The 17,894-nt window shown below is 50.4% G+C and overlaps 1 protein-coding gene across 4 annotated transcripts in view; it reads left to right on the top strand.

Moving 5' to 3' along the window:
- PKIG (cAMP-dependent protein kinase inhibitor gamma) overlaps positions 1–17,698 on the top strand; it is a 100,972-nt gene extending 83,274 nt beyond the window's left edge. For 3 of the 4 annotated variants that reach the window (XM_059133090.1, XM_059133091.1, XM_059133089.1), the window contains exons 3-4: positions 13,518–13,691; positions 16,971–17,698. In XM_059133090.1, the coding sequence (XP_058989073.1) occupies positions 13,541–13,691; positions 16,971–17,050 (231 nt within the window). In that variant the 5' untranslated portion in view covers positions 13,518–13,540 and the 3' untranslated portion in view covers positions 17,051–17,698. The remainder of the gene's footprint in view (positions 1–13,517; positions 13,692–16,970) is intronic. The other variant, XM_059133088.1, reaches the window with a different exon arrangement.
- Positions 17,699–17,894: the final 196 nt, after the last annotated feature.

Here is a 17,894-nt window from a genome sequence, read left to right as displayed (position 1 = left end):
ATGAGTCGATCTTCCCAACTAGACCATGAACTTCCTTCAAGGACACAGTGACATCCTACTGTTCTTGAGTCCGTGGCATCTAGTCCCAACCTTGGTATATAGATTGAGTGACGAGTAAAATTTTGTGGAACGAAATGGATGGATAAATTAATACTATAGAGATCATATCTTGCCTTTTCATTCTCCTCAGTGGATTTAGGGAATGCATTTTATAGACTTCTGGAGGCCTGGAGAGGCGGCATGCAGGAGACCACGCTGGCTACCCATTGCTGATCAACACTGCAGCCCCAGTACTTAGTGGTTTGAAATAACAGCAATAATTTATTATCGGTTGTGATTTCCGTGCATCAGAAGTTGGGGAAGAGCTTGGCTGGGCGCTTAGGGCTTGGATCTCTCATGCACCTGCCTTCGGGTGGTGGCTGGTGCTGGAACAGCCCGAGGCCAGTGTAGCCAGGGGCCGCCGGCTGCTCCTCTCTCCCTGCCCTGGCAGGACCTCTCCATGTGGGCACTTCCCTGGGCTGGTTTGGGCCTCCTCAGAGCGTGGCAGCTTCAGATTCTTTACATGCAGCTCAAAGCTCTAAGAGAGAGCCAGGTGGAGGCTGTGTCTCTTCTCCTAACCCCACCTTGGGAGTCACACAGCAGCACTCCTGTTGCATCCCATTAGTTAGGAGCCAGGCACTGAGGCCACATCTTTCAAAGGATGCAAATTAGATCCCGCCTCTTGATAGAGGCAATGTCAAAGCATTTGCAGATTGTTTCAAAACCATCACAAAGACCCCAGCTTACCCACTGCATTTCCTACTTCATTCCACCCAGGGTCTGAGGGGGAAAGAACCTTGCCCAGAGGTACCCAGCAGAGCTGGAGCTCAGGCCACCCTCTGGCCCTTTGGCTGTTCTGCATGGAAATGATCGCGCTTCCCTTTCCTGCCCTCCCTCCACAGTGCGCTGGGGACTGCCAGTCTCTGGGAACCACTTTAGCCAAGGCCTCAGCAAGCTGAGATGGTGTGTAAAGACCAGAAGGCCCAGGGGGGACCCAACGTGCCCGGTCCCCAAGCCGTCATCCAGCTGGCCTCTTCTGCCTCTTTGCAGAGACCGCTGCAGAAGCACAGGTGTCCGAGGACTGAGGAGTGTGTATCCCCCTCTCAGTGCCCAGCCCTCCGTGCAGGACTAACCCTGCCCCATCCCAGGGAGAGATGTGGCTGCAGAGGGAGTGAGAGTTTTAAATTCTGTACCCCCAAGTAATTATTTTTCCATTGCCGTAAAGTGGGATAACAAAAAATGGAATTTGGGGACAGAATTCAGAGAACGGACCTAACATCACCAAAAAGATTCTGAAGGTTTTTACCTCCAGCTGAAAATTCTAAATAGAACTTTGCTTAAGTGCAGGAGAAGTACACGTGGGTGTGTGTTTCAGCAGCACTGTGGACTGTCTCCTTGGGACTCCGTTGCTTTCTTGCCCTTCCTTCAGAAATGCCCTCCAGAAAAGGCTGGAGACAGAGGGGAGAACAGGGAATGGACCATGTTTAGCAAATGCTTTCTAGTGCCAGGCAGACGCCGATTCATTTCTGTGCTTCGTAAGCGAATGGCACAGGCTCGACCCCACCCCATGCTCCGTGGTTACATGACTTTGGGGAAGCTACTCGGCCTGTCTGCACCTCAGCTGTCTCTTCTGTAGAACAGGATGAAGAACGCTTTCCACATGCTAGAGAGCTGTTCTAGAATTAAATGAGGTAGTGCCTATAAGATGCTTAGCACACAGTGTGGCACGCAGGAGGGACTCTGTATGGGCTGGCTCTGATTAGTCCCCATAGCTACCTTGCGAGACAGCTGTCATACCCGCATCTTCCAGAAGAGGCATCTTTGGTCAGGCAAGTTGCCCAGCTGTAGGGGCAGAAGCTGGTGGGTGCCTGGGTGGCTCAGTCGGTTAAGCGTCTGCCTTCGGCTCAGGTCATGAACTCAGGGTCCTGGGATGGAGCCCCAGGTCAGGCTCCCTGCTCAGCAGGGAGTCGGCTTCTCCCTTCTCTCTGCCCTTCCCTTCTGCTCATGTCTGTCTCACTCACTCACTCCTTTGCTCTCTCAAATAAAATCTTGAAGAAGAAGAAGCTGGTGACTCCTCAGCCCGCGGTGTCCACCATACCACAGACTCCAGGTGGCTCAGCCAGGCCTCCCTGACCAGCAGGAGTGGTGGGCTGGGGGGCGCTGAAGGCTGCCTGCCCTGAAGGCCTCTCCGGCCAGAGTCCTAGAGCCGGCGCATTTGAGAAGGCAGGGCCAGGAATCCAGGTTCAAGGCTCTGTAAGGAGCAGAGTAGCAGAGAGCGTTCCGGGCATAAAACAGTCTCGTGAAGGCCCTGAGGTCGGACGAACATAGTTAGTTTGAGGATTAATGAGCAAATGGGCCAAAAGACCGCGGGAATGAGGATAAAGGTGACAGAGGGAGGCAGGGCTCTATCAGAGCAGGACTTCAGGTTGGGGGGGATGGGTTTGGATTTTGCTAGCTGTGGAAGGGAAAAGCATCAAAGGCTGAATGAGACAGGGAGGTGACCCAAGGTCTGATAGGCAGACATCCCCGCCGGCTGCTTGTACAGAAGATAGACCTTGGGCCAAGGGCAAGCGCAGAGCAGGGATGCAGTAAGGAGGCTCCACCGAGGTGCAGGTGAGGCAGGACGGAGACCAGGTGGTGACCGTGGAGGACAGATCCACGCTGAGCTTCGCAGGTGGAGGTGACGGGAGCCGGCGAGGGGTCGTGTATGATGGAGGGCGAGGCGGAATCCAGCATCTAAGCGGTCCGGACAGATGGTGCCTTCACTGAGCTGGGGAAGGCCAGAGGGGGCAGGCTTGCGACTTGACGTGTGAAGTTTGAAATGTGAAGGAGGCAGTCAGGTCGGCAATCGTAGAGCTCCGGAGGGAGGCTGCGGGCCGTACGGGGAGCCATCAACACATACTATTACGGGAAAGGGTTAAGAACGTCCAGGGACCAACAGAGAGGAGGACCCACGCCTGGTCCTGCACCCGGTCCTAGGGGCCGTGTACCACAAAAGTCCCTAACAGAGGAGGCACCTGTGTGGACGGGCTTGCGACATGGTCCAAGATGTTAGGAGAGGGCCCTGGAGTGTGGGGGACATGTGAGAAAAAGGATGTCCGCAAGGACGGACAACCAGAAGGTCGCTGAGGACTTTGGGTGACTCTGCACCCTGCCCTTTCCTCCTCGGCGGCCTCCCAAAGCCTGTGTCTCCACCACCTGCCCCGGAGGCCGTTGGAGGGGGCGGCGGGCATTGCCCAGGCAGGAAACTGCTCTCTGGCGACTCGGCTCTGGGTGCGCCCACGGCACTAGATGGTGCTTGGTGCCAGTCCGCCTCTTGGTGCGGCCTCCCATGGTTGGAATCCCTTACCTGCCCTCCTCAGCTTCTGGGAGGTGCCGTTGGGGGCCCTGCCTTTCCTCCTCGCCTCCGTGCCCCTCTGGTTCTGGCTGCGCACCAGAGGGAAAAGCCGCTTCCCTTTAAATCTGAGGAATGCCCGCTCAGTAGGCTCTGGTAGTTCCATCAGATTTCCACAGCCCTTTTTTCCCCTCAGAGAAACCTTCAAGAGCGTTTTCCCCACCCCCGAAGAGACCTCTCCCACGGGACCAAGTCTCACTCTGTGCCCTGTGTCCTTTGCAAAAGGATCTGCTTTCTTTTGTACGGTCTCTGCAAATATTTAATTTTTGAAAAGGAAAAAAAAAAAAAAAACAGGAAATGACCTTTCTGGTAAATTTGGAAACAATTTAGAGTTGTACTGGAATCTGCCTGAGCAATGAGGCCTAATAGTTGCAGTCTTGGAACAGACCATGTAGCTCTTGGCAGAGTCTGGGAACCTCTTCCATTACAGAGCTGGGGCGGGGAGGGGGGGAGTGTTAGAAACTGAAGGCATAAGGTGGCTTCCTGTGGGGAGCTTGGCAGTGCCCAGAGCCAGCACCTGCAAGAGCCTCTGACCTTGGGCTACCAAGGTTCTGGATCTGGGTCTGGGAAGCTGCGTATAAGGGTCTTCCCTTCCATCCTGGTCATGCAAATGCCTTACAGATGACCAGACCCCAAGAAAGCCCCAGAATCTCCTGAGGTTGAGGAAGAGCAGAGGAATGTCACTCTTGAGCACTTCCTAGGGTTGGAGATGAGATAGGAGATGCCAGATCACTGTAGCCCCAGACTGGCTGTTGACTCTGCCGGGACTACCCCCGTCCAGCTTTTCTGTAGATGTCAACACGAAGTCGCCTGCTTAAGGAGGCTTTCCCCGACCACACAACCCTTAACTAAACATCCAGACGCAGAGAACCTGGTCTCGTCTTCCTTTGCACTTAGCATTTATCTGTGATGATCAGGCATTTACCTGTTCAGCTCCTTTTTCTCTTATCAGACTGTAAATGTCTTTTTAGTCTCCAGTGCGTACCGCATGCCAGTGCCTGGCATGGTGCTCAGTAAACAATGAAAGAATGAATGGATGAGTGGATGAAAGGAAGGAAGAAATGAATGAATGAATGAGAGGGAGGGAGGGAGGAAGGAAGGAAGAAATGTTAGGACCAGAAGAGCTGTAGAGAGCATATTTCGACCTTTGTTATATTCAGATGGGGGAAAGGGAAGCTGGGATAGAGTGTAGGGATCACCCTTCAGCATGGAGACTGAGCCAGAGCTTTGGCTGCTTTTGTTTTTGTTTTTGTTTTTTGTTTAAGATTTTATTTATTTGACACACAGAGAGAGATCACAAGTAGGCAGAGCAGCAGGCGGGAAGCAGGAGACTTTGTCCCCCTGCCAAGTAGAGAGCCCAATGTGGGACTTGATCCCAGGACCCTGAGATCATGACCTGAGCCGAAGGCAGAGACTTAACCCACTGAGCCACCCAGGCACCCCTTGGCCACTGTTTTGATGCAGGGCTGCAACCCTTTGCTCTTTCTGCCCTGGAATCTAGAACATCTTCTATTATTTACTCATTCATCAAATATTCATTGAGTTTCAACTGTGTGCAAGGCCTTTCAGCTGTAGTGGGATACCCAGGCTCCCCACTTGTGCAGAACTTACATTCCCTTCAGCACCGTAAAGAAAAAAAGAAGGAAGTATAAGTTTTTGGCCTTCTATGTACCATAAAACGTAAAGATAAAGGAGTTAAATGAAAACGTCAAGAAGATAGTTTTACTGATAAGACAGCCAATGAAAACAAGCTGCACTAGCGACTTATTAATTGTGTGTCTCTTACGTTTCCAGGTATCTTATCAGATTCTATACACATCATCTCTTTCAGTCTTGGCAGCAGCCCCCGATCCCCAGGGTGTTCTTGTTCTCCCCACACTGCGGCAGAGGGAGCGAGTCCAGAGAGGTGAGGGGAGTTGGCCGAGGTCTCCAAGCCAGTGAATAGCAGCACCACCGGAGGGCTGTTTACACTGGGTGCCTCCTGCCACACTACACGTTCCCCTTGGAGATTTGTGATGTCACTGGGGCTCTCAACAGGGCAGAGCAGTATAGGAGAAAGAGCGCTGGACCAAGAGTTAGCACCCCTAGATGCAAAAACTTTGGGCAGCTCACTTTTTCTTGCTGGGCCTCAGTTTCCCCAGCTTTCAATGGGAGACTTCTCAGCATGAGCTCTGGGATCCCCTTCAGTTTGATTATTCCACAAATGGTCTTGAGGTAAGCGGAAAAAGTGATTAAGGTAGATCTCTAGCCCATACCTTACAGTAAATAAATTCCAGATAAATCAAAGACTTAAATGTGAAGAATGAAGCCATGAAAGTGTAAGAAATAAACAAGGGAGAATTCTTTAGTAATCTCAGAGTGGGGAAGATATTTCTGAGTGTGATCCAGAGCCACTCCCCCTGCTTGTGCATTCTTTCTCTCTCTCTCACAATTAAATAAATAAAATCTGAAAAAAAATTTTTTTAAAAAGGGAATAATCAGTCTATAGTAGTGAGACAACACTATACCGTACAGTCAATGAAAAAAGAAAAAAGTTTCAGCTGTAAAGGATTTGGGGTTTGTTTCTTGGGTTTTCATATAATCAGTGCTGTGGTGTCAGGGTGATCTGGAATGGTTTCCAGGATATATTTTTAAATGAAAAAAGCAAAATTAAAAAAAAAAAGTTTCTGTTGGAAATGAAAGAAAAAGGAAGGAGTAAAGGAAGGAATATATATTTATATATTGTATACAGTATACTTGGAAGGACAGAGGAAGTGCTTGCCCTGGGAGGCCTCTGACGGCTTGTGCTTTTCCTTTTGTACCTTCTGAGGTTTGGGGTTTCTTTCCATTTTTCAGCTTTATGTTATATTTCTCAAAGTATTTTCATATGTGTATTACTTGCATTTTTAAATCTCCATAGTACTGATTTTCAATCTGAGATCTGAACTTAATTTTTTTAAAGATTTTATTTATTTATTTGACAGAGATCACAAGCAGGCAGAGAGAGAGGAGAAAGCAGGCTCCCTGCTGAGCAGAGAGCCCGATGCAGGGCTCGATCCCAGAACCCTGGGATCATGACGTGAGCCAAAGGCAGAGGCTTTAATCCACTGAGCCACTCAGGTGCCCCTGAAATCTGAACTTAATTTTAATTTGAAGTTATAACTATATTCAAGACATTTAAGTGAAAGTTGAAACCAGTAAGCCTTTGTCTTCACACGACAAGACATGATTTTGGAGGACAGTGTATTGGGTCTTACTATTTTCTTGATGTGGAATTTAAAGTGTATATCATTAATTATTATAAATGTTTGAGGCAGAAATAATTGTTTAACAGTATAATACGAGGTTTTGCTTGTCTCATTTTGATCTCTGCCTCTGGACCTTTAAAGTCACCTATACTAGTTTTTCTAGCAAATTCCTTGTCTGCATTGTTACCAGTCTCTCTCCCTCTCTGAAGTGACTGCCTCTGTGGATGTCGTTAGAAGTGGCCGCAAGTGCGACAGGAATGACCCTGTAGTCGCAGTGCATGCGAAAGCCCTGGACTAGGAGCAGTGGCTCTTTCTAGCTCTGTTTCTGTCTGGAGGTTCATTCCTTCTCTCGCGCACTCTAAGTGTAGTTGACATACAATGTTCCATTAGTTTCACTGGTACGAGGTAGTGACTTGACAAGTTTATGCCTTATGCCGTGTTTGCTACGGTGCTCTTATGATATCACTGACTATATTCCCTTTAATACCCTTGACTTACTCATTCTGGAACTGGAAACCTGTACCTCCCACTCCCCTTCACCCATTGTGTGCAACCAGTTTGTCCTCTGTTTCTGCTTTTGGTTTGTTTGCTTGTTTCATTTTTCTGATTCTACATACGAGTGAAATCATACAGTGTTTGTCTTTTCATCCCTGACTTATTTCACTTAGTGTGATACACCGTGGGTCCATGCATGTTGTCTTAAATACCAAGATCTCCTTTTTTATGAAGTAATTCCACGGTGTACATATACCACATTTTTATCCATTCATCTGTGCATGGGCACTTGGGTTACTTCCACTTGGCTGTTGTAAATAATGCTGCAATAAACGGGGCGCCTGGAGGGCTCAGTGGGTTAAGCATCTGCCTTCGGCTCAGGTCATGATCTCGGGGTCCTGGGATGGAGCCCCACATCGGGTTCCCTGCTCAGTGGGGAATCTGCTTCTCTCTCTCCCTCTGCCCCTCCCCCTGCTCATGATCTGTCTCTCTCTCTCAAATGAATAAATCTTTAAAAAGGAATAATGCTGCAATGAACATAAAGGTGCATATATTTTTTCAAATTAGTGTTTTCATTTTCTTCAGGTACATCTGCAATAGTAGAATTTCTGGGTCATGGAGCAATTCTATTTCTGATTTTTTGAGGACCCCTCACAACCGTTTTCCACAGTGGCTGTACCAATTTATATTCCCTCCAGCAGTGTATAAAGGCTCCTTTTCCTACATCCTCACCACTACTTGTTATTTGTCTTTTTTCTTCTAGCCATTCTGACAGGTGTAAAGTGGTATTTCATTGTGGTTTTGATTTGTATTTTCCTGACACCGAGTGACGTGAGCATCCTTTCATCTATATGGCCATCTGTATGTCTTTTGGAAAAATGTCTTATCAGGTCCCCTGTTTTAATCAGATTATTTGTGTGTGTTTTTATGTTGGGCTGTATAAGGCTGTATTTTGGGGGTTAATCCCTTATCAGATATACCATTTGTAAATATCTTCTCCCATTCAGTAGACTTACCTTTTCATTTTGTTGATGATTTCTTTCTCTGTGCAAAAGCTTTCTATCTTGATACAGTCCCAATAGTTTTTATTTTTGTTTCACTTGCCTTAAGAGACATGCCTAGAAAAATGTCAGTTACGGCCAATGTCAAAGAGCTTACTGCCTGGTTTCTTCTAGGAGTTCCATGGTTTTAGGCCACACATTTAGGTCTATAATCCATTTTGAGTTTGTTTTGGTATATTGTGTAGCCCAGTTTTCCCAGCACAATTAATTAAGAGGTTGTCTTTTCCCTATTTTATATTCTTGCCTCCTTTGTCATAGATTAGTTGACCATATAAGTGGGGGGTTATTTCTGGGCTCTCTGTTCTGTTCCATTGATCTGTGTGTGTGTTTTTGTACCAGTACCATACTGGTTTGATACAACAGCTTTGTCATCTGTCTTGAAATGTGATAACTCCCACTTAGTTCTGCTTTCTCAAGATTGCTTTGGCTACTCAGGGTCTTTTGTTGGTTCCATATAACTTTTAGTATTTCTGACAGTTCTGTGAAAAATGCTGTTGGTATTTTGATAGGGATTACACAGAATCTATAGATTGCTTTGGTAGCCTGGACATTTTAACAATATTTATTCTTCCAATCCGTGATCATGGAATATCTTTCCATTTGTTTGTGTCATCTTCAGTTTTTTTAATCAGTATTTTATCACTTTCAGAGTACAGGTCTTTTACCTCCTTGGTTATCTCTAAGGATTTTATTCTTTTGGGGGGCATGTCCTTTTTTGAGTTTTATACTACATGCACACATGTTCAAAAATGAAATAATTTAAAAATAAGGCGAATGTTTTCACTATGAAGAATACAAAAAAATTTAAGTCATAACTTAAATACGTGATGATATTATTGAGATTTTTCTTCATTTAACAATTGTGCACATTTCCCTGTGTCTTTTAAAAATATTCACAAACATGGGGCACTCGGGTGGCCTAGTTGGTTAAGTGTCTTGACTTTTTTTTTTTTAAGATTTTATTTATTTATTTGAGATCACAAGTAGGCAGAGCAGCAGGCAGAGAGGGCAAGGGAAGCAGGCTCCCTGCTGAGCAGAGAGCCCGATGTGGGGCTCCATCCCAGGACCCTGGGATCATGACCTGAGCGGAAGGCAGAGGCTTAACCCACTGAGCCACCCAGACACCCAAAGAATCTGACTCTTGATTTTGGCTTAGGTCATGATCTCTCAGGATTGAACCCCAAGTCTGGCTCCACACTCAGCAACGGGGAGCCTGCTTACGATTCTCTCCCTCTCCCTAAGCCCCTCCCCCTGCCTGTGTTTTCTCTCTCTCTCTCTCTCTCTCTCTCTCAAAATAAATTCACAAACATTTTAATGCTACTTATATTTCATTTGGCTATAAATTGGTGAAATATGTTTATATTTCTGTTTTCCATAGAAGCTCATTTCGGTGTCTTAGTTTTGGACTATTATAAATAATGCCATAATGAATATCTTTATACATTAATTTCATGCACAACTTGGACTCTTGTCTTAGAATCAGTTATTATGAGGGACTCCTGGGTGGCTCAGTCAGTTAAGTGTCTGCATTTGGCTCAGGTCACAATCCCAGGGTCCTGGGATCAAGCCCTGCATTGGGCTCCTTGCTCAGAAGGAAACCTGCTTTTCCCTCTGCCTCTGCTGCTCCCCCTGCTTGTGCTCTTACGCGTTCTCGCTCTCTCCCTCTTTCTCAAATAAATAAAATCTTAAAAAGAAGTCCGTTATTATGAGCTTAGTTGCTCAAGGATATGAAAAAAGTTGAGGTTTCTTGGTGCATCTGAGGAAATCACTCCCCAGAGAGGCTCTGGCGAGCTTATACTATCATTAGCAGTCTGATAATGACCATTTTCTGATGCAGTTTCCAACTCTAAGGATTTATTTCCTGGTTGCTATTGACTTTCAAGAGCAGAGAGCAAGAATTCAAATGTTGAAGAAAAGTGAAATTGTGTGCTTGTGCTGTGGCTCGGGGGGCTCCCCTGACTATAGCCTAAAATCGCTTTGGAATCCCTCTTCCCCAAGAGGGTGAGGATGGAGAATGTTGGCTGCATTGGTGTTTTCCTTGAGCTTTGCGCTTGGCACACTTCCTTCTCTGAGCCAGGAGGCTCAGCTCCCTGCACAGGGCAGCCTGTAGGGAAAGGGCAGGAGCCAAAGCCCCAGGGTGTCTATTCCAGCTGGAAGCTGGCCTTTTAGATGAAGCCTGTGACTCCATCCCACAGTGGCAGATCCTAGAGAGAGCAGACGAGAATATCACAGCAGTCTGTGGGGGACAGAGTCCTTTCCCAGCAGTCCTAACAAGTCCCTTTATTGGCCGCACAGAGAGGGAGAGATGGAGGGTAGATAGATAGGTAGACAGACAGAAATTTGAGAAATATTTATTTGTATGTATGTATGTATGTATGTATTTGACAGATCACAAGTAGGCAGAAAGGCAGGCAGAGAGAGGGGGGAAGCAGGCTCCCCGCCAAGCAGAGAGCCCAATGTGGGGCTCCATTCCAGGACCCTGGGATCATGACCTGAGCTGAAGGCAGAGGCTTTAACCTACTGAGCCACCCAGGCACCCGAGACATATTTATTGATCACATAGTCTTTGCCAGGCACTGTCTTGAGCTCTGAGCGTGTTGGCTCTGCTGCCCGGAAGAGGCCTTTTGGTCTGGCTGGTGAAATCCCTGTTCTCATGGAACCAACACTCTGGAAAAGAACTAAAGAGACAGGGCTTGGGGAAATGGTGTGGCCTGCCCGGGGGTCTGTCCCCTGCCCTCGGCCACCTGGGCCTAAGAGCCCAAGGGGTCCACCCAGGACCTTCCTGAGTCATGGTTATAAACTCGCCTCACTGACTGCAAGCAGTCTTGTGGCAGTTTAAATGAGGACCAGAAAGCGTAGAATGATTTCGTAACTTTTCTCTTTATTATTGCCGTTCGAATCGTCAGAAATGTTATTGTTAACTCCTGTTACTGCAGCAGGCCAGTTCCCTGTTCGGAGGCTCTGAGCCATTTCCCAAGAGGGAGAGTGCAGAAGTAAAACTTATGTGACCTGCAGAAGGAACCCCTTCTGGGACTTCGGAGAGTTTGGTTTTTGCTGTGTTGTTTTTTGCTGAGAAGACAAAGCACTAAGGGCAACGTCTCTCCAGGCAGCCGGGAAAGGTAGTCTGAGCACGCCCTCTGCTGGAGCCTGGGGGGATTGCCTTGGGCTCTAGCCTGCCTTTATTTTGCAGATGGGGTAACAGGCCCAGGGAGGCGCAGGGCATTCTTGGAATGCCCCAGATGTATTCTTGGTTATCTCTTCTGAGCTAGGTGTTGTGGGGAGGTGTGAGGCCAGCCCTCCACGCTGGCAACCTGACCTTTCTCCTCTCTCTCTCTCTCACACACACACACCTTACTGAGCCCCACCCCACCCCAGGCACCTCTGCCAACGTCAGTCACCTAACACCGTACAAAAGCGCCACACAGTAACTTGGGCTGAAAAGAACAAAGATAGTCTTAGAAATAAAAGTTCCCCTTAGTTACAAAAAAAAAAAAACCACGCTTGATAAGGTTTCTTTCCTTGTATCTGCTCTTTTCCACAGAAACTAGCTTCTGTCCTAGGTGTTGTTTTGCAATTAACAGTTTATCTCAGAAACCTTGGTGTGTCAGTATACCTGGTGTCATCTGACTGCCTTCAGAAAATCAGTTTCTTAAATGTTCATGTCCCCCTAGCAGATGGACATTTGTTTACGTAATAGCAATATTGACCGTTGGCAAGGGTGCAGATCGACAGACAACCTTACATACTGCAAGTGGGAATATAAATGGGCATAGTACAGAATTTAAGAAGGTTTTTTCCCCCCTCGTTTTTTGTCATCATAATCCCTACGCTAATTCGCGAAGGCAACTTGGAAATGTGTCTCGAGGGTGTGGCTCAAAAATCACCCCATCCTTCTCTTTAGCGCAGCGATTCTACTTCTAGAGAGTTACTCTGAGAACTAGAGCGAGGCACAGACTTACATGAAGACCTGGTGCTGTCTGTGATGGTAGAAAATCGGAAATACCTCCATATTCATTTCTAGGAGGCTGCTCAAATCGTGGTACATCCAAGTATATGTGTACAAAACTCATCTAGAGGGAAACTTCATGACATGTTCTAGAGTTCTACAAAGTAGGCTATAAAATACAATGTGTAGTACGATTCCTCCAGTGTTTTCATATATATATATGGCTCTTTATATGTGTGGCTCTTTTTGGTCTCTAGGCTATATTATCTACCAGCAGAGCTCTTCATTCTCTCTGTAGAAGTAACTTCTAATTTCCTGTTTTTCTTCCCCAGACCCTCCCCCATGGAGGGAGTTCCAGCCCCCTCCCTCCATGTACCTTCTCAGCAGCTCCCCTCACAGGGCTCACAGGCATCTCCAAGTCCGTGTGGTCAAATAGAACTCTTAATCTTCCCCGCCCGTCAGGCCCCAAGGATGCCTCCTCTGCTGTCCGTCTCAGGCAGCCACATGTCCACTCAGTCGGCTCAGAAAGCTCACTTCCCCACCAGTCAGGTACCAGGTCCTGCTGAGCTAACCTCCAAGTCACATCTAGAATCTGCACCACCGCCTCCTTCCTCTGCTGACCCTCTTCTCACACCTCACCTGCAGGAGCCCACAACTTGCCCCCTTCTGGGCCCTGCTCAACCCAGATGCCAGAGTCTTCCTTGAAAACGCAGCTCTGATCTTTTGGGACCTGCAGCCAGTTGCAGATGTGACCCGGGCTCTGCCAGGTCGGCAGCACCCTGGGCGTCCCTGCCCCTCGCCCAGCACACTCCAGCCTGGAGCTCTTCTGGGTCTCGCATCTCCTCCTACCCTTCCCGCGCTCTTCCCCTCCACTCGTCTAGATAACACCTGTTCTTCCTTGGAGCTCACCTAAAATGTTGCTTCCCGATCCCCAGCCTTGGTCAGACCCTGGTAAGTCACTCCAGCACCCTGCCTTCTCCCTGGAAGCCCTGAGCCCCCTCGTAGTTCCGCGGGCGACTTAGGTAATTCGCTACGGCCGCCAGCTGGCTGGTTGGCTCCATGGGGGCAGACGCTGTGACGGGCTTGTTCACGGCCACATCTCACCAGTGCTAGACGTGCATCAGTAACTTTAGAGGAAAGACAACGGCTGTTCTTTAAACTGTTGTCAGTGGTTTCCTGGGTGTGAAATGATGGGTGATTTATTTTGTTCTTCGTATTTTTCTTGGCTGTTCTGTCTTCAGTGATTGAGGCAAAAACTGTCATTTTGTCAAAAGATGTCTGTGCTGGGCCCAGAGCGGAGTCTTCCCTGTGGGCTGCACCTGGCCTCACGGGTCCTCCTGCCCCTGTCCCCACAGGTCTGAGGAGCGATGCGACAGGCATGATGGAGGTTGAGTCCTCCTACTCGGACTTCATTTCCTGTGACCGGACAGGTCGTCGGAACGCAGTCCCTGACATCCAGGGGGACTCTGAGGCCGTGAGCGTGAGGAAGCTGGCTGGAGACATGGGCGAGCTGACACTCGAGGGGGCAGGTCAGAACGCATGGGTCTTCATTCTTCTGGGCTCCGGGGCCGCCCGCCAAGTCCTCGACTGCCCACGTTAAGTCAGGCCCCAGTCTCATGGTCCGTGGCCAAGGGGCCAACCAGTTTCTAGGCTGGAGGGCCCTAGTGTCTCAGGCCCTAGGACTCTCGGCCAGGCGTCCAGCCTCCTCCCTTTTCCTCACCGCCCTCTCCATCCACAGGTCCTATCCATTCTCTTCCCAGACACGTCGCAGGGCCATCTACTTCCCTGCGTCCCCAGCAGCCAGCCTGTGGCCAGCAGGACTCAAACTGTCCCGTTCCATCATGTCTCTGCGGCAAGGCCCCTGTCACACTGACCGTGAAGCACCCTACTGTGTGACCAGGCCCTGCCCTCCCTCTTGGATCTCAGCGGGGGCCCCTTTGTCCTCACCTTCTGTCCTCCAGCCATACCCACCATGGATCTCTTTCTGTCAAGGCACAAGCCTGTCCTGTTCAGAGCCTCCTGGGTCATGGTCTCCTCTGCTAGAACCTTCCCACCCAGTCCTATGGCTGAATTCCTACCAGGTGCTCAGAGGGGCCCGCCCTGACAGTGAAGTTTTCATGTGTTGGAATGTGAGCTCCAGGGGAGCAGGTGCTTGGAAACTACGGGCTGCAGGAGTGAGTTGGAGGGGGAAATAGCAGCCGCCAACCCCCCATCGTGCCTGGGGCAGCCCCCCTTCCCTTCCTGTCCTAATGGGCTCGCCTCTGCTCCGTCCACCGGTCAGCCCTGGGGCCTTGCTCTGGGCGGCCTTCCCTCACCCTCGTGCACTGCGCAGAACCCTCTCCTCCCTGTCCCCATAATTCCTCAAAGGCAAGGTCTGTGTCACATCACCTCCCACAGCTGACTGCAACTCTAGGGCTCCATGGGTCTCCCACAGAGCTGTCCTGGAGAGCCACCATCTGCCCCCCACCGCCCTCCCTTGTAGTCTCTAGCTTAGAGCCCTTGGTGTGCATTGGCCAGAAGTGACCCCGAGTACAGAACAGACTGTGGGGACATGGACTCAACGCGCTCCTGTTCTAGACAGACCAACAGGCCCAAGAAGCTGGGTGGGTTGCTCAGGGTCACCAGCAAGTGAACACAGAACGGCACCCTGTGCAAGGAAGACACCACACACCCTGCCCTGCTCCGGGGGTCTGTCCGCCCTCCCTGTCCCATGGCCCAACCTCCTGCCAGCTCGCTCAGCCCGCCGCCACGGACCCGGCCAGAGGAAAGCACATCTGCTTCTAGCGGCCCCCGACGGACCTTAACACGCTGCTCCCTGAGGCTGGTTCTTCCTGCTTTCCCCTCCCTCCTCAGAGACCCGGACCCTGACCACCTGCCCCTCAAGCAGGAGGTGGCCCCTCTCCTCCTGGCCACCTCCACAGCCCCACTTCGCACAGCACCCCTCTGGGCTGGGGGCTTCTCCCCCCTGGATCTTTGTCTTGTGCCCTGGGACATGGCACTTGGCAGTAGGGACAGGTTGCCTAGTCAAGGGCTGCTCACGGCCCAGCGTGCCTGCCCCCGCCACGGGCTGTGCTGCCACAGGGCTTGCTCTGAGCTTCTGCAGCCTTCTCCTCGACTCTGGGAACCTGTTCCACCCCCTCTGCCTCAGCAGTGGTGGCCACTCCGTGGACCCTGGCCCTTCAAATACCTGTTTCCTCTAATTTGGAATCCCTGAGTGTCTGGGTCCTCTGGGTCTAGGACACTAGCCTGCCGGGGTGGCCTTTAAAAAGGGGACCCGAGGAAGGAACAGTGGTCCCTGCAAGGAGGTGAAGCACTCATGCTACAGTCGTAGGCTGGCCCAGCCACGGAACCTTCCAGGGGGCCCTGCCATGAGCGGCTTCCACAGGCAGGCCTGGCGGCTGTGCTCAGTCCCCCAGGTTCGCTGACGGAGGGGGCCTACAGAGATTCGGACCCAGCAGGCCTGGCTGAGAATCTGATTGCTTAAAACAGCCCAGGAGATGGAGACCTGGCCGTATGGATGGGGAGGCCAGGCCTTGGCCTATCCTGAAGGACAGGGGCCAAGTCTGGGGCCTGCTGGTGCTTGTTAACCCTCCCTTAGCTTATCCTACCTTTCCTGATCCCTCCGCATGTGGAGAGCGCAAACATTTCCTTACTTTGCCTAATAATGAGAAACAACAGACAGGATGGGAAGAATGGAGTACACTCCCCATCAGCACAGTGACCACAAAGCATTTCAAGTGTGTCCTGAAACTGGCCCCAAACGGGTCCCAAGGGTAGTGGTTGGTAAAGTAAGTGTTCAAGAACCTTCTCCCTGGGGCACCTGGGTGGCTCAGTCAGTTAACTGTCAGCTTAGGTCATGACCTCAAGGTCATGAGATCAGCCTCACCTCAGGCTCCACACTGGGTCTGGAGCCGGCTTCAGATTCTGTCCCTCTTCCTCTCCTGCCCTGCTCACTCTTGTGCTCATTCTTTTAAAAAAAAACAAACACAAAACCAACCTTCTCCCCTGGCCAAGAGAGAGCTGGGACTGGCCGAGAGGAATTGTGACCATGGGCAAAGACCTTCCCACGTGCCAGATGACCACCTGTGGGCCTTGCACTCCCGTCACATACAGGTGCAAGTGTGCAAAGGCTCAGAGAGAGGAAATAAATTGCCTGAGGTCCCACAGCAAGGAAAGGGTAGAGCAGAAATTACTAGGGAATCTGATGAGAAAGTTCTGCTTGCCAGGGCAAGAAGCTCAGGGTCAAATAGAACATCACGAGCTAGAAAATTTGCCCAAAGTGCAGAATAGTTTGTCAGGCTTCTGGAAGTCTAGAAGGACCCTCTGGGCCCAAGCTTCTGCTACAGGTGCCACCCCAGGATAGGGGGTCATGGGTGGGCCAAGGTGAGGCCCGTCTGGTAAGGACGTGGCAGAGTGAAACCGCCCGTGGGCTCTGCCCCAGCCACACCCTCCTTCTCCCCAGGGCACCTGCTCCCGGCTGGGGCTTCATCTTTGCCCTTTCCTCTTGGAGAACCTGCACAGACTTCTCAAACGTCGCTCAGCAGCAGCCCTTCACTGGATGCTAAAGCTTACAGCCGTCATCTGTGCTCCTGGCCTCTCACTGACCGTAATCATACTAGTAGCACCGCACGCAAGTTCTTTGTAAACATTAACATGTTAGAGGCCAGGTTAAAGGTCCCTTTGGTCACTGCCACCCCAATCTAGCTCGTGTCCTGTGCCCCAGGGCTCTACTATTACCACTTTGGGCCCTTCCAAGTAGCCTTCTGTGCTTTATGTTTGTGTGTATGTTCCTTTTCTCTCCTCTCCAGAAGGACAGACAGAGGCGGGCGCCCCAGACAAGGCAGCCAGCAGCCAGCCCGAGAGCAGTGATGGGACCACCTCGTCTTGAGTCTGACCTTGCCCATGGAGGATGGAAAAGAGACCTGCTGTCCTTGCCTGGACTGGGAGCCCTGGCACTGGCCTGGCAGCCTCTTCTCTGAGCCCCGGTCCCAGGCAGGCCAGGCCAGAGTGAAAAGGCATCCCCAGAGGCCACCGCGGCCCCTTCCCCGGGAAGGCCCTCCACCTGCACCCTGAGGCTCCCCTCGCCCACCACCTCCTCACTGTGCCCAGGTACACTTCCGGGACCCCGCAGCTGTGGGGCATTATTTATTCAGTGGGTGCCTGAGCAGCCCCCCCAAGAACGCACCTCCAGAGGTGGCCTGGGCAGCAACCCCAGCCCAGCTCTGCCCCACTGCCCCCCCAAGCCCAACCTTCTGGGTCAAGATCTTCATATCCCTTTTTTAAAAAACACTTTTAAACTTTTTAAAAACTTTAAACTTTTTTTCAGCAGAGGGGGCGGGAGCTGTGTTTGGGTTTTTTGGAAGGCATTATAAGTTAAACTGACCGTCTGTGCGGCTCTGCGTCCCCTCATGGAGCTCTGCAGATCCATTTCTAGGCAAGGGTTTTGTGCTCAAAACTGTCTGATCAACTCTTTGCCCTTTCTACCGAGATAAGTGACACCTAGGACCCAGGAAATAAATGCTGATGATTTGTGTGACTGGTTTATGATTATTTCTTCTTTAAACAGCAAAAGCAGGGGTGGGCCTGGTTTCCCCAAGTCCACGGTTAGCTGGGATCTGTCAGTGCCCCGGGCTTCCGTGCAAGGAAGTACCTGAGAAGAGGCTGGTCTTCACAGAGGCTGGGACCCTCCTTGGCTGATCAGTCTTCCACTCTCCCGCCTGCCACCCCAGTCC

The sequence above is a fragment of the Mustela lutreola genome, chromosome 9 (genome assembly GCF_030435805.1).
Source record: "Mustela lutreola isolate mMusLut2 chromosome 9, mMusLut2.pri, whole genome shotgun sequence".
Classification (NCBI taxonomy): domain Eukaryota; kingdom Metazoa; phylum Chordata; class Mammalia; order Carnivora; family Mustelidae; genus Mustela; species Mustela lutreola.
Note: the sequence above shows the minus strand (reverse complement) of the source record. Positions and strands in the feature narration are given on the sequence as shown.